This window comes from Rhinolophus sinicus, linkage group LG09 (assembly GCF_036562045.2).
Source record: "Rhinolophus sinicus isolate RSC01 linkage group LG09, ASM3656204v1, whole genome shotgun sequence".
Lineage (NCBI taxonomy): Eukaryota > Metazoa > Chordata > Mammalia > Chiroptera > Rhinolophidae > Rhinolophus > Rhinolophus sinicus.
Genome location: NC_133758.1, coordinates 45,109,533 through 45,126,575, shown reverse-complemented (window position 1 = coordinate 45,126,575; position 17,043 = coordinate 45,109,533). Strand labels below are relative to the sequence as shown.

Here is a 17,043-nt window from a genome sequence, read left to right as displayed (position 1 = left end):
GGATGTACTTCAAAACCATTATGCTGAATGAAAAAAGTCTAAAATAAAAGAGTACATACTGTATGACTGTTACACAAAACTCTAGAAATTGCAAACTCATCTGTGATGATGGGAAGCAGATCAGCCTGGAGAAGGGGTGTGTGGGGAGGAACTGGAGGGAAGGATTATAAAGGAGTGTGAGAAAATTGGGGGGTAATGCAAATGTTCAATATCTTGATTGTGGTATTGGTTTTCATGTACATATATATGTCAAAATATTAAATTATACAACTTTAAATACATACAGTTTATATAAATTATATCTCACTAAAGCTGGGTTTTTTTTTTTAAACAACTATATATTTCTTCATTAGGGTATCTTAAAATCTCTTCAGGACTGTGAAAGCAGAGTGCTAGATAACCTTGTCTTGACCATCCAATAATATATCTCAGTTAAGTAGAAACCAAAACCAGCATCATTGAATCCTTTTCAGAATTTCAAAATGAGGATTTTACTAAAGTCTTTTTTTTAATGTATTAGATTATTCTTCAGACACACACCAATTAATTATTTGTCTATTGGAAACAGTTCTATATTTATTTTTGTACTTTTAAAGGTATAGATCAATGATTAAGAAAAAAAGTCAAAACAATTTTTTATAACCACCTTCAAATTGGCATTTGGTATAAAATAACAGAAAATATCAAAGGCATAAATTAGCATTTTGAAAATCAGACAGTCTACTCATGGATTATTATTTTCCCAGTGACACTTCTGACAAAAAATGTTTAGAGGATGCCTTGCTATTTGTTTCAGGAAACGAGCCATTTAAAGGAATTTCTGCTTTCCCTCTTGTACCATCGGGAATCTGTGTTATATCTTTCTAGTTGTTTTTTACAATGATAGAACAGAGTGACTCCCAATTATTTTGAGAATGGCCAGAAGATGATGCAACATGTTGGGATGGGAAAAGGGTGCATCATTTATTATGACCAAGCCAGGGCCCTGACCTGGCTTTGTGGTCCTCTAAAGCTGCTGCCCCAGTTGAAACCAGTTGAAGACGTCATAGACCACCTGACACACAAACCAGGCCTGAACACTGTCAGGACAGCAGTCCAGATTCGAGATTCTGCACAGTACTCAGAAAAACCCTGCTATGCCTCCCTGCCTAAGGTCTTAATTTCACCAGCATATGAGAACTCTTTGGGTTGAAACTGACTGAGACAGAGAAATGCTTTAATGGTGAAAAGATCTCCCAGTGAAGGGTTGGATTGTGAAACTCATCCCCACCCTGAGTGCTGTCGCAATCACTGCCACAGATTTGGAGTCCATTTTCAAGATAAGTAGAAAAGCCTGTTAGCAGAAAAACAAGTGGCATTTTCACCACTACAGTTTAGAAAAAGTTTTGGCCCTTATCTCATTATCCTTTAACAGCATCCCTGTCGAGCAGATGTTGGAAACAACATGAAGCAAGAGGGAAATCTCTAGTACCTTGTTTGATAATGGACTGTGAGTAAATCTCTATAAAAGATCACCGAATTAATCTCCCACATTCGGCAGACACTGTACAATCACAAATGTATATGAAGATGGGAAAAGTTAGGAAAAAGTTGAGAAGCCTCAGAGTAAATTTCCTTTCATCAAAATGACCAGTTTGAGAAGGCGTCGCCTAAACCATTAGTCTCTTAACCAAATTTCTTTTAACCAAATGCACAATAAAATACACTGTCCTGAAAGTCTGACGCTGCAAAAAATAACTTTTAGGCGTATTCCCTAATCTTCTAACATTTTTTTAGATGGAAAAAAAATAAAAAGAGCAGCTGGGCCCTGACACACCCAGCAAAGTTTCCTTCTACAGCATTTTCAAACCAGGAATTTAGTCAGTTTGAACCCTCCCCACTTCTCAGCAGCCATCACCACTTTAAAACAGGAATGAAAGAAGAAAACTTATTAGTAAGTTTCACTTTAAGCATTTCATTATTTTCCCTCCAATGCAAACTACCACCACATTGAAAACTACTGTGTTCCTCTCTTGATCCTCCCAGGAAAGTCATTCTTCATAAGGAGAAGTCACACTCACATCACTTTATCAAATGGTTCATTGTTATTTTTAAGTCCCGAAAACGGCTTCATTAAGGACAGAATTAAGCGATTAGTTCTGAGTAGTAAAAGCATTCTTGTAACCAACAATAAATCAAAACGTTTGGGTGACAGTCTGGAAGTAATATAAACACTGGCCCAGTTTGTCAGTCTTAGGTTTTAAAGGACACAGTGTGTAGAACACTGTGACTGTCGTATGCAGTACCTACCACATTGTTCATACTCAGTAAACATTAGAACACTTTAGTATCAAAAATTAAAGCAGTGTATTCATGTCTGGGGATCAGCACCACTCATAGCAACGTGGAACATCCAGCTGACCTCTTTACGGATCTACCACAGGCACTCAAACACCTGCAGAACCAATAATCAATGCCCACAGGCACTGGAGCATTTACTTCAAGTCAACTGTAATCACTTACCTACATTCCCTGAAGAAATTCTACTGCTGGCTCTGCTTCCAAAGCCGCCTCTAAGAGTTTAACTTCATGCTTAAAATTCAATTTTAGTCATTTCTTAGTTCACTGAATTTATTTCACTCTTTAGTACGGCAGTGTTTCTCTAACATGTCAGAAAGCATGAACTTCACATTCAAAACCCTGAAAGACCACCTGAGGAGGCAACAACACTCCAAACAAGCAGGGAGGAGTGAGTGTTCATTAGACATGACATTCGTGCTAAGTGTACCTTACATGAGTTTAATAGGGTGCTTTTTCAAAGTTCTGTCAGCTATGTTGTCTCTCTGGTAACAAGTCACACAGCTTGGGGGTGGTAGAATTCAGGCCAGAAACCAAGTTTTATATCTTTTTCCAGAACAGGTTGACCACACTAGCCTGCTTCACGGGATTACCTCAGGGAATGCCGGCCCCTATCCACCTCACCTTTTCTGCCTACCTCAGAATTTTAATTCATTTACCAAATGCCATCGTGGTAGGATAGATCAGCGAAGGAAGACAAATTATGGGGTCTAAATCGGGATTTAACAACAAGCAAACTGTGTTTCTTAAGGCCATAATCTCTATTTGAATCCCATTAATTTTTTCTCAAAGATAAGAAAGGTAAAAATGTAGCCCTTAAGCATAATTCTTTTTCCAAGACCCCTGTCACTGCCCTACTTAATCTGGCTTAGCTTGTTATGAGAAAAAAATAAAACAACGAACATGAAAGTGTTCTGGAAACACCAAAAGGTTCTACAAACACAGCATCTTATCTGCTGGGAACGAAGGGAGGGGAAAAGACCAAAATAACAAAGAAGCTTGAAAGGAAGGTCTGAGATGTCTAGGGAGAACATGGGATACCGGCCCAAAAGGCTGTGAGGCTCTCGGGGTCTGGAGGCTGCCATGCACATGGTCACAAGTGTCCTTCCATGCTAGCTCAAATGATTCAGGCTTCCTTCCATACCAAGGAGCAATGCCCGTAACAGCTAATCAATTGCAAAATGTTTGTTTAAAAGTTGAAGCGAAAAAGAATCCCCTAAAGCAGGGGTGTCCAAACTGTGGCCCGCGGGCCAACTGCGGCCCACAATCCATTTTTTATTGGCCCACAGCAAATTCCAAAAATATATTTAGTTTGCTTAAATAAACCAGGTGAGGCAATACGTACTGCACCTCGAGCGAGTGGCCCAGCTGTTTGTGTATTTTACCGCATATGGCCCTTGGTAAAAAATGTTGAAAAAAGTTTGGACACCCTGGCCCTAAAGCTATACACACAAGGAGCACGTTTTGAATTGAATGGAATTTTGTTCCTGGAGATGCAGAAAACTTAGAATTGGCTCTAGAAGACATAAGCCTTTATTTCCCCCCCCAGTCTTAAGTGTTCTTTGTTTAAAAGGAAAAAAAAGAAAAGAAAAAGCTTTTCCTGGCTGAGATTGCTCCCTAATAGACAACTTTTCTTCCAACTGAATGACCATCTGCTCCCCTTGGAATCTGAGAATTACGGGAGTTCTGGAAACTCAGCACTTAGAACTCACACCTGCTGCAAATTTGCAAATTCTTAGTCTGTGTTATCACAGCAGCACAGGCTCCTCCCATCCAAATTTCTCCCACAACTAATGAGATTTTTTAAAAAGAGCTAATAGGTAAGTTTCCACTGAGATGCAACTCACCCAAGAAGGGGGTGGGGTGAAGGTGGGTAAATGCTTCTATGCCCAAGTCAGTTTGTGGTATCAGAAGGCAGGAAGCTCCAGCCAGACCAGCAGAGCCTCAGCCCTGAGATGGGAGGGGAAGTGAATACAAGAAAATAATGCTGCCTGACATCTGGGATCCTCTGATCCAACCAGGCACCAGCAAGGCAGCTGTTCTGCACACAGGACGCCCCCAAACGCCTCCAGTACTAACAGCATTTGGCTGGACCACTGCAAGCTGAGTGGGAGGTTATGTAACTATCTGAAATTACTGCCATGAGCATGAATGATGCATTACACAAAACAATGCCTAGTCCAAGAAGGAGTAGAAAGATGGTGCTATTTCCACCATGAGTAGAGGGGCCCTATGAAGCCTCAGGCCCTGACCTCCTCCCTTCCCAACTCACCAGAGGTGCCAGCATCACAGCACACTGGGGCAGGCATCTCTCTCTCTCTCTCTCTCTCTCTCTCTCTCTCTCTCTCTCACACACACACACACACACACACACACACACATCCTCGGGATACTCATCCCAAGGTGTGGGTTTAGACAGCAAAGGATTGCAGGGGTACGGAGAGGGAAGAGCCTAAGGCTTGGAGATAACAGACCTGGATTTGGATCCAGGCTCTGCTACTTCCTAACTACATGCCCTTCTGTAAAGTGGGGATAATACCCCCAGGGGTTGCTGTAAACATGGAAGGCAATGAACGCAAAGGGGCTCAGGGGCTCATCGACTTACATCGATGCACTCCAGGGAGATATTCTAACTAACTCAGGCCCTGGACACTGCATTAAGCCTTCCAGGAAGGTCATCCAAACCAATACCCATAGAAAGAATTCTAAGTTGCTCACATTCCCCTGTCTTCCAAAATGTGTCCCTAAACCCAGCTCATGACCAAGACAGATCCTCTCCACGCTTATGTGCTGCTCCAGAGATTGCAGATTCAGAGACGTAGACCTGCCAGGACCATCCTAGTACAACATGGGTGGCAGTCTGATGTTAACAGTCTACTAAACGGGCCAAACTGCTAATGGTTTTTATGATTAATCAGAAAAACTCTTCAATGCAATGAAATTTTAAAGATGATTGGGCTTTCTTAATATGGAAGTATAAAGTAAAAGTTAGCTCAGAGGGGGAAAAAATCCTTAGAATTAAGAATTAGGAGTAAATGGTAAATCACTACCATCCAGCTTTATGCTACTTTACAGTCTATGAACAGCTGTCCCCTCCCTACAGAAGTCTATGTGATAATCCCCCTTAGCTCTTCCTCAGGTCCTACTCAGCTGCCTTTAGGATTAGCTGAGGGAAGGCAAGTCATTTCTGTTAAAGCAATCCTGTGCCTCGGGGACTCAGACCCCTCCTCCTCCTCACGTCTAGTGCCAGAGAGAGACTGACTCTGACAGATCCCTAAATTCCAAAATGACTGAAAATCTTCATAAAAATTAAGAATTCTTTATACACAGGAATGCTATCACTAATTCAAGGGAATAGGCTTTGAGTTGTTTTTCCAGAAGCATGCTTTTAACAGCATCTCCTTATGATGGTTGCGGAGCTCAGGAATACCGTGTTTCCCCCAAAATAAGACCTAGCCGGACAGTCAGCTCTAAGGTGTCTTTTGGAGCAAAAATTAATATAAGACCCGGTATTATATATTATTATATTATATTATATAAGACCCGGTTTTATATTATAGTAAAATAAGACTAGGTCTTATATTAATCTTTGCTCCAAAAGACGCATTAGAGCTGATTGTCTGGCTAGGCCTTATTTTCGGGAAAACAGGGTATATATGTGAGTGTCCCAAAGAGGCCAAACTTACTGGCTCATACAGTTATCCTCCTCCACAACACTGGTCTTACTACCATCACCCTTTAAACAAGTAGCCTAACAACCCAGGCAAATCAAATAAAATCTGCCAGTGTTTTATTAAAATAAGAAACCCTGTACAGCATAGTAGTGTACATAGTCATTGTAGCAAATGACCCACAGTCAAGGGATTTAAGCGTGTGAGCACAAACATGCACACAGACAAACAGTTCTCTCTTTCATATGGCAATTGTCTTCCATAAAAGAATGTAAATGTTCTTTATAGTTGAGTATTGTGCAGCCTACAGAAGGCACACACTAAAACAAACAAACGAAATCTCCACTAACACAGGGACAGAGACCAACTAGCCCACAAAGGCCAGCAGCCCTGTACGCGGAGGCAGCTCAGCCACCTATCATGTGACCACAAGCAAGGAACATCTTGAGTCCATTTCCTCATGGAAAATGGAGACAATGGTATTCATCTTGAAGGGTTGTGGCAAGAATTAAACTAATATATAGAATGAAAAGCCCTAACACAGCACCTTACCCTCAGAAGGTACTTTAGTTTCATAATAATGATTGCTCAAAATGCCCACATATCATATAAAAGCCCTCTCTGCTCCTAGTTTCACATATTGATACCCAAATTCATAATCTGGAATCTAAGGCTCTTCACATATGCAAATGTGCATCATCAACTTTCTGGAAATGCCCATGGAAGCTTAGCGCCTAATGACGTAGCCAGGCACAAACGTTCTCCTCTTATTTGTGTGGACTTCCCCTCAAGCCCCTTGCTTCCTAGCTGAGTCCCACCTCAGTCTCAGCATATTCAGTCTCTACCTTTGGCTTCTTCACTTCTCTCCTAAAACATGCAGACTTCTCTCTCTTGAAGTAATTCTTCACCTGCCTGGCTACTATCAACTCCCTTTTTCTACCAAAGCCTTTGAAACACATTGGATTCAAGGGTAATTGGGTTTCCTCACTACCCACTCCCTAATCTCACACCAACTACAATGCCTGTACCCCATGGACCTGGAACTGCCTCTTTCTGCATGAGCAAGTTTTCCTGCTAGCTAATATCTCTGGCCTTTCTGGACCCCTCAGCTTCTTGCGGTCTCCAAAATGGAGTTTCCTCCTCCAAAGCCCGGCTTTGCTGTCTCCCCTGGCCTGGCTTCTCTTTCTCTTTTCCCTCCAAGCCCCTCAACAGACCACAGCTCAGCTCTGCTCCAACTCTACCAAGGCCTTACTGGCTCACCCTGCCACTCCCAGAGGCCCAATTGTCACCAGCTGCAAAAATTCATTTCTAGCTCCTGCATCTTGGCCAGCCTCCAGTCCTGTTCAGGCACACCTCAGAGATACTACGGGTTCATTTCCAGACCACCACAATAAAGCGAGCATTGCAATAGAGCAAGTTGTAATCTTTTTGCTGGTGAAGGGTCTTGCCTTCAATTTGTAAAAAACACACCACCTGTGAAGTGCAATCAAACAAGGTATGCCTATAATTCTACCACCACCCAGAAAGCAGCCCTCAGTCACTCCAGGATTAGGATGATGCTCCAAAGAACCTTCACTTCCACAGGTCTCAGGTTTCAAGGATCAAATAAATACCTCACCTGACAGTACCTGGGAATTGGGAGAAATCAGGCTTCTAGACTCATCAAAAACACCTGGGAAATTCCGTGCTAAACAGCCATTCTTCCTCTTTAAGTAGCATTAAAGAAACATTTTCTTTAAAAGAAATGTTTCTCCCTTTGCCTTCATTCATCCACTAACCTGCAAAGTTTAGTTGAAAAATAAGGTAAACCATTCCTTTCCTGTCTCTAAAGAAACAAAGAAAAAGATCAAGACTGAATTAGCTGCTTAAATTAATTTCAAGATTTTCAGCTTGATCAGCTAAAACAGTCTGTTTTTATTTTTTAAATTCCACATTTACAAAGCAGTACTTAAAATGTGAAAACACACTTGAATTGTTTACATGCTTATTGAAGAAAAATACTGAGGTCACTTATTTTGGTTTTGTTTAATAAAACAACAGAAACATCTGTATATTTTATAGCATTTTTTTTGTTGTCCTTCCCATTGGGGGGCATAAATACACTCCAACTGCCTTTCATTAACCTGCTGATCTGGAGGTGATTTGCTCCCCACTAAAGACAGAATTTGTTTCACTGAGTTTTGGTCAAATACAAAAATTAAATCATCATTTGATTTTCCAAGCACTAAAATAATTTCAGAAATTTTTTTTAAATGATTTAAATGAAAAGCATTACCTCCCCAAAAGATAAATTATTTATTTCTGAGTTGTCACAAGTAAGCATTAAGGTTATAGCAATGCACAAAGTGCTGTTCTTGTGGAAAACAAATGAAACATTACTAACAATTCTAATTTTAAAGAAATCCATTCAAATGGCATGTCTCTACCACAACGTAAAACTCTTACTCGGTTCTCCGTTCACTGACTGCTGGCCATTGACTATGAGGTCTGCATCTTACTGACTAGAGATGCAGGCAGTGTGATGGTACTGCATCCCCCTGACAATCTACCCAACTCAGTGTGACGGCCAGCGAGTCCACTTCAGCCTGTTTCTCTGTGTATTAAAAAGTAGGGAACTCTTCTAAGTCCTTGGCCTAACAGGAATTCTCCCTTTCCTATTTGCAACTCCCACAACAGCCCATAGGGGGTGATTTAGAAACCACTTGCACATCACCTTCCTGAAGGCTCATCTACTGCCTTCTGGAATGAGGTTTCCTGGAGTACAAGTTTCAGTCTGTCCCTTTGCTTTGCCAAAGACAGATCTGCCTACTGGCTATTATTCTTTGCTGTAATGACAACTGTGCTCTAAGACAAGCAACTTATTCTTAGGGGAAAACAAATTCAACTATCACATGTGTTCCCCAACAGCCATTTATTCACATCCACTCATCCTCGGATATCTTACACAAAAACACAAAGACTTGGCCGGGTGACAGTTGAATGAGTGTGATGTATTTAACGGAATCTGTACTCTATTGCATCGCTTCCTTTTTTTTTTTTTAAAGATGGTGAAATCTTTATAAGCAAAAAGATGATTAGTTCTTCCCCTTGTTTTTAAGAACCATTCTCTCCTGACAACCTCCTAGCCAATCCCCAGATCTAACTTGAAAAAAACGACGACACTCTTTTCAGCAAGTTATTCCTGGGACTTTAGTTTAGAGATCTACAACACTGGGAAATGTCAGTTTTATGGGGGCATCTGGACAAAACTCGCCTGTTTTAGGACACTCAGTTAATCCTACATTAAACATTTTTAGCAGTATGCATTTTGGAATCGCTGTACCCCAGAACACACAATATGGATCTAATTAGGTCCAGCTGCCTTAGGTTAGTAATAAAATTGAAAGAGAAAAAGAGAAGTGGGGGTGGGGGCTTTGTTCATCCCCTCCTGTACCCTGGTGATCACAAGCTCGCAAGTCGAACGCATCCTCAAGGCTCGCTCAGGGCAACATACACTTCAATACCCAGGCGTGCCCGGGACCTCGCTTAGCGCTTAAACTTTTCAGCTACCGAGTCTTCACCTGCTCAGGAAGAGATTTAGGGACGGCTGGAGCCCAACGCTCAGACCCCACCCCCAACGCCTCGGCCGCGGGGCGCCCCGCAGGCTCCTCAGCTCCAGGACTTACACCAGCGCGGACGGACAGGGCATCTGGTTCCAGGCACAGTTGTACTGCGCCTGAATAAAACTCTCACTTCCTTCCAGCACAGAGCAGCTCACATTCTTGTTCACGATGTAGGCGCACCAGTTCCTGGGGTGAAGAAGGGAGAGGGAGAAAGGCACAGTATAAATCCAGAGAACAATGAGGCTGGGGGAGAGGGGACAAGCTGATACAAGCAGCGGATGGGGCCAGGGTCAGGAAGGTCGTGGTCTCTGTGGAGGCGGGAGCTCAACAAAACAGCCCGGAGGGTGAGCGGGTGAGCCTTTGGAGAGCGTGCACCTTTTCCCGACAGGGACAGTGAGAAGCATCCCAGAAACTCCAATAATCCCTGGGAGGAGTTTTCTGATGGCTCTGCTTTGTGGGACACTCCCTGCGCCCCACAGCCCGGGGGGTAACGCTGCTTGAGGCGCTGGCGAGGTCAGCCGGGAGGAGGGGCTGCCCAGGGCAACCCACGGGGCACCCTCAGGGACTGCTCATCGCCTCCGGCAGGGCAGCTTCGGGGCCCCGCGACGGGTCAGGGACGGGGATGCGGGGACCCAGGGCTCTAGGAAGGAAGCAGCCTCGCCGTTCTGGGGACGAGGAGAGGGGCCGCGCACTTACTTGTTCCTGGCTCCGGGTTGCGCGGGGTGCTTGGGTTGAGGGCCGGCTTGGCACAGCCCCGCGCCGCCCAGGACCAGCAGCACCAGCGCCCAGCGCCAGGGCGCGTGGGGCCGGGGCCGTGTTCGAGGCCACATTCTGCGTGCGACGGGCGCTCCGCCTGCTGGATCCGGAGCGCGGCGGGTAGGGGCGAACGCGCAAGGCTACGGGCGGCTGGGGCGCGGCCGGAGAAGACAGGAGGCTCGGGCGCTTCAGAGCGCCCCACCGCGCTCGGTGGCCGCCCCCTCCGGCTTCTCACTCCCACTTCTCCTTTTCCACCCCGTGCGCCCGTGCTTCTCCTTGGTCCCTCAATGACGCACAGGTCCCCCCGGGTGCCGCCCTCTTTATTTCACTTCCCTCTCCGAAACGTGACTCCCTCCACCACGTCTCCCTGTCTCCAGTCCCCTTGCCTCTCTGCAGGGGGCTTGGGGGTGAAAGGGCTAAAGGGGTAGGGAGAAGGGTCTGTGTTACAGAATTTCCAATTACTCATTCCTTTGGTCTCTTCCCAGCAGCCCGGCAACTCCGCCTCCCACCTTCCAACAGGCGCGGCCCGGCCCCTTGGGAAGTGGCCGAAGTCGGCAAGTCACAGTCCTCAAGTTGGGCCTGGGTGCCGGCTTCCCAGTGTGAGAGGGACATCTTTATCAGTCCTTTATCAGAAGCGACTCGGATTTCCTCCTCTGGCAAGACGTGGCCATTCCCCCACATTTGGACTTAGGAGAGTTTAGGGGGAAACGAACACGGATCCTCTTCTCTTTCTTTACCCAACTCTTACCCATCCATTTAACAGTTTCCAAGTCCACGTGCAGGGCAGCAGAGGACAGTAGAAGCGACAGCCCCATCCCTTCCCAACAGCGTCTGAAGCCAGCAGCAGGTTCTAATATATGCAACACTAATCTTTGAAAGGCAATCTCAGGCTCTGCCTCTGATGTCCTCCTGTGAACTTCCTTTTTCTATCAATATTAAAACCATTTACTCCACAACAGTCACCTTTGCTTCTGAACAGTTCAGACACTGCTAGCCATTTGTCTTTTCACTTGCTTGAATTATTTTCTGCCTATTCATGTGTTACTCTTATCTCGACCAATTTCTTTGGGGAATGAAGCAACTCCACAGAAGAATGTTACATAAAATCCAGACCGAAGTGTTGTATTCTCAGGGTATTGGAGACAGCTATGTATTTGAGTTAACTTGCTGCATCTAACAAACACTAGAGTGAGGTTATTTGCAAACTGCATAGATTAACTGTAATATCTGTGAGCTAACAGGACACTGTTGGCTGGGAATTAAGTGGACAATATAGCTTTGCTGTGTTCCCTACTAAATGAAGCCATTAGTCCATTTTATTTCTAATATGCTTTGATGGGGATGTTGGGCCTTTGGATTTGTAAATGGAAGAAAGTTCCCTAAGAGAAACTTTGTAAGAGCCAAGCAGAAAATTAAACGATGTAAGGACATAGTCTGCCCATGAACTTTCTAAATGGAAGATCATGCAAATAATGGACTGATGTCATCCCTGCCTTCAAAAGAACCACCCTGAGGGGAAAATAACAAAAAGGGATAAAGAGCCATCTTGAGTAACCAATCTATATCTTTCTGTGTGACTTCACTGTCCTCCCCATCCTAACACCATTTTTGTTCATGAAGTGTCATAGGGAAGAAACAGCACGGAAATGAAGGAGAGTGACAGAAGGAAAAACTGAAGAAAACACACAAGTGTGTATGTTTACAACTAACAGCTAACAACCACAACTCTTCTTCAGGTAATTCTCAAACTTGAGAGTGAAGTTGAATTGATTAAGTCAAATCTATTTTTTTCCACTGAATCAGAGTCATACGAGGAAGCTATATTCTTGTCCCAGAGTTTGAAGACTAACTTTTCATTGAGATGACCACTAACTAATCATCCACTGGCATTTATCGGTAATAAATTTGACTCTGAGCGTCCATTCCATGCTAGGCATTGTGCAAAAATACTGGGGATTCACGAGTGAGCCAAAACTGACATGGGCTCTGCGTTTCCAGAGCTTCCAGGCATTCCTGTGCAATGAAGGGTGTAAAGTTTCTGAGGTATAGTCAATTCAGTGAGATAATATTTGTCACATGTGTTTCTCTAAACACAAGTCCAAATGTACCCACTGTGGGGCTGCTCTGGAAGGTGGAAGAAGAGTGTTGGCTTTCAGGAAGACTTGAGGTGAAGACCCCAAGAAACCCTCTTCCCTTTCTCTTCTCTAACCAGAGGAAGGGGCACATCAAACTCAGGAACCAGAGAGCCCTCCAGGAGGCAAAGAGAAGCTTTCTGAGGATAGAGATGTTAGGAAACAGACTAATTGGGCAGGTCATCTGGCCCCAGCCATATGCAATAATATGGACATAATTGGCAGAATGCTGCAAGTGTGAATTCTTTATAAGCCACCAACTACCTTAAGCAAGCTCTTGAAAACTGTTAGTTTCCTATAACAAATCTGAAGGAATTTCTTCCATTTTTAAAAATAGAAGTGCCTTATTGTAACTTGCACTCTTGATTTTGTGACCAACTTACCTAAAGCAAAAATGCAAAGTAAAACTACTTCATAAAACCCATTCGCTCACTGTTGGTCATGATAAAAGATGCTCATCAGGGTCTGCACGTGGGGGCAATTCTCACGAAGTAGTGAGCCTGCTGGGCCCCAGAACACTCAGACTCCCATTCAGCTGCCTGGGGAAGGAAGATGGCTAATCATCAGTGAAGCAGCAGACGGGTACATTTTCCCCACCCCCATGCTCAGTCCTCTGGGCACAAGACTTTGATTAAGATGAAATTATCTTGCATCAAGGATGCGGTCAAGAGTCATAAGACTAGCCTGGGCATCCCACCCTTCTCATTCCTCATCTTTGCTTTCTAAAACAAACAACAAAAAATTTCCCCCTGATTTCTAAATGTACTTTTAGGTGTCTTTACTGCTTCTCTGTGCCGCTTATCTAACGATGAAAACAGAAAGTTCTTGTAGACTGGATATCTTGAATAAATTTTGATTGCAAAGCAATGCACCCTAAGAAAATGTTTTACACATTCATAAGTTAGTGATAAGATGCCCTTCATTCTTTAAAAAAAAAAAAAATGCAGTTTGGAACGGAAAAAGAGACAGAAATGTCTCTGAGAAAAACTAACTGGCTGCACTGTCTAGCTTGGTCACTGTTTTGGAATGCCAAGGTTCGGTTTGTGGATGAAAAGAGGCCACATACTAAACCTGACAAGCTCAGGGGGTGCCTGCAGGGTAGGCCTTACAAACTCAGAGACCGAAAGTAACCACATTGGGTGGTCTGAACATAAATATTCCTAACTAAAAGTGAGTCATAGTGGGTAGTCATGTACTAGGCCTGTAGCTTCCTTGACAAAGGTCCATCTTTACCTTAAGTGAGCCTGTCTATTGTCTTTTTGCATCTAAGATAACATACCTTTGAAATGTCAGAGTATTTTCCTTTCTCAGACCCCTCAATGCATACGCACTGCACTAGAACACTAGACAGAGAGCCCCTCATTGTTATCTTGTTCCCCTCATACTATCTCTATGTGCTGTAAGTGTTAATTATTAACTATCCTATACCCATCAATGTAAAAAAAAGTATGTGTTTCTCCGTTTTACTTTTTATCTAATCCCAGAGATTTCCCCACTTAGCCTTCTCCTACCCCTGTAATCTATCACCAATGGATTTCATATAATCCTCTTTATGACTCCTCCTTTGATTCTAATGTATAAAATAAGCTACAAAATTGCCATTCTCCAGAGCATTTTCACAATCTGTTGAGATTTTGCTTCCCGGCAATTGTCATTGGCTCAATTAAACTCATAAAAAATTTCTACAGGTTCGGACATTTCTTACATGAACAGGTTGATACAATTTTGTTTACCTCCATTTGACAAAGGATTGCATTGGATAAGGCACCTTCAGAATGAATTCAATGAATCTCCAGACTTCAAAATTTACAAACAACAGATACTTTCCTGTCTTCTTAAAGGCTTTGCTCAAATAGACTGAAACAGAATAAAAAAACTTCAATTTTTCTTAACTTATTTGCAAATATCCTGTTTACTATTGACAAGGAGAAAATTCTGAGATATCCTAAATTAAATTACAGCAAGCCAGAGGGTAGAAGGAAGAGACAAGAGAGGTTAATCAGTTAACAACTGCAGGGCAAAACCAATAAAAGACTGCTTGCATTCCTGAATGTGTGTTGGAATTTTAAATTAATTTCCAAATTACCACTTCTGAGATTATCTAAAGCGAATAGCCGGAAGCCACTGTGCCTTGGAGCCTCTACTTCTTGCTTACACATGACTTTTCCAATCTGTTGCCCACAGCCAATCCACAGGAGCAAACACCTCCTCCGTAGGGACTCTGTGCCTCTCCCTGAACTAGCTCTACTTCACCTTCTCCCACCCCCTTTATCTATGGCCAATGTAAATTCTTTTAAAACAACTTACATCTTTCTTCCCCAAACTGATTCCATAAAAAAAGCCCATCAACACCAGGGCAGTGGACATGTTTATCTCTTCTATGTAGCCATGTTGCTGGTGGCTCAGACATCATGCCCCAGGACCTGGTCTTTTCCTTGCTAGCAATGGCCTAATAAGCCCTTTCTTTAAAAAAAAAAAAAAAAAAAAACAAAAAAAAAAAACTTTTGGCAGTGAAAGTTTTTTATTTAACACTACATAGCTAAAGATTCAGAATCTCAATATCTTTTGAATCCAAGACTGATTTATTTATCAATTGATTGATTTGATGACACTTTAAGGATTCTGGCCATTATTTTAATCATCTTAGTTGAGAGATGCCAGGAGCAAATTTCCCTTTATTGAGAGAGCCACAATGGAAGAGTAGATAAACGCTGTGCCTGCTTCCTTCCATGAACACATTAAAATTACAACTAAATTATAGAAAAATCAACCTGGAGAACCAACTGAAGTCTAGATGAACAGAAGGTTTATAACTAAGGACATAAAAAAGAAGCCATGTGAAGACTGGTAGGAAGGGCAGAGATGTGAAATGGCTGGCTCTAAACCTCCGTGTGGCAAATGAGAATCAGAAGGAATATCTCAGCTTTGGGGGTTCTCCCTGGAGGAGTGAAGGATCCCAGCCCCACAACACTCTTCCCAGCTCAGAGTACTAGTGCTGGGAAGAGGAGCCCCTGTGGGGACAGAGCCCCAGAGAGCAGTTTCCAGGCTCTCGGCCTCATATGGAGGGGTGCTGGCTCGGGTGGTAGATGGCCGTCAGCTGTAGCCCTTGAACCATTGGCCACTAATATAACTGCTGCAGCTACGGAGGGAAGAAGAGCAGAGTCGAGGAGAGTGGAGGAGAGTCGTCGGTCGGTTGGCAGAAAAGCAGACAGCAGGTCGCACGTCGTGTGAACCCAGCCTCCAGTGAGACCACAGTGGTATGCCTTCCCTACCTATGGCTCCGTGGGTGTTCCTTTTGGACCTAGCCACATCCTGCATTCTTGTGCAGGGAGCAGGAGCAGAGACCCTGCATGACATCCTGCACGACAGCCCCCCACAATATCTGGCAGTGAAAATCAGTGGGGATTCCAACCATCTGGGTCAAATGGCAGGCTGTGGGAAAGCCAGGTATCCTCTTAAAGGGTTTACCCAGACTTTTTCATTCACAAGCACTCACTCTGGGCTCTGGTGGAGGGACAGAGACTCAGTGGGCATTGGAGGCATGCGAGGGACAGACTAGGTTATATGGCCTTAGGGTAAGAGCTGGGAGACAGTCGCCATTTTCCCTGTGTGAGATCCTCCTCCCATGCAGCCAGACTATCTTTCCTGTGTTGAGCCCTCCCCGACATGGCCAAATCTGAATCTGAATTGGTCTGGTGAGCTCCGCTGGGAACCCCCCCACTCCAACTCTCCCAACACCATTGCTGGACACACTTTCTAGGCAAGCAGCCAGATCTGCCTACATTGCACTCTTTCTTGGAAAACTATTGGAGTCCCTGGGCCCCAAGTGGGCAGCAACTGGCCTCGGTGCGCTCAGAGACTTTTGCCAAATAGCTCCAGGCTCAGCACTGGAACTAAATCAGAATCTACATTAACCTGGTGACCACAACTGCTCCCACTCTAGTGACTCCCTGAGACCCTGCCTCACCCAACTATGTGCTGCATGAGACTTTATCAGTGGCTGAACCTTAAGGAAGCTGGCAAGTGGTAGCAGGCCTTGGGGAGTCCTGGCTTTTTGCAAAGTTACCACAGCCCAAGTACTGGTGGTAGACATCCTTGGTTCGCAGCATGGCCTCTCCCACATGCCTCCAGGTTCAGCACATGAAGCAAACAACTGCAGATCACTTTGTAACTCCACCCAGGTAGCTCCTGGGCAGTCATAGGCAGTGGGTGACTTGGGCCTGCACCAGAGCCCCTCCTAAGAGGCCCCATAACCAGCATACTTGGAGGCTGGCTTCAGAGCACAACCGAGCACCACCCAATAAGCTCCACAATTGGCACACACAAAGGGCAGTCTCAACAGGCACCAGAGCCCACTGGGGTGAATCTCACTCAATGTGGTAAGCCCCCCACATAGCAGCCCGTAAGCTGTGGACATGGCCAAACCCCATAGCCAATCAGCCTGAGGGTCAATCCCACCCACTGATATGCCAATAACAATCAAGGTTCAACTATGACAGGATGGAACACACAATCCACACACGGGACACTCCTGGAGCACCCGGA

The 17,043-nt window shown here is 44.2% G+C and overlaps 1 protein-coding gene across 1 annotated transcript in view; it reads right to left on the bottom strand.

Annotated features, from left to right (window-relative positions):
- EMILIN2 (elastin microfibril interfacer 2) overlaps positions 1 to 10,584 on the bottom strand; it is a 56,069-nt gene extending 45,485 nt beyond the window's left edge. The window contains exons 1-2 of the mRNA XM_019755771.2: positions 10,307 to 10,584; positions 9,674 to 9,796 (exon numbers count right to left, since the gene is read on the bottom strand). Of these exons, the coding sequence (XP_019611330.2) occupies positions 9,674 to 9,796; positions 10,307 to 10,440 (257 nt within the window). The 5' untranslated portion in view covers positions 10,441 to 10,584. The remainder of the gene's footprint in view (positions 1 to 9,673; positions 9,797 to 10,306) is intronic.
- Between the last annotated feature and the right edge of the window lie 6,459 nt (positions 10,585 to 17,043).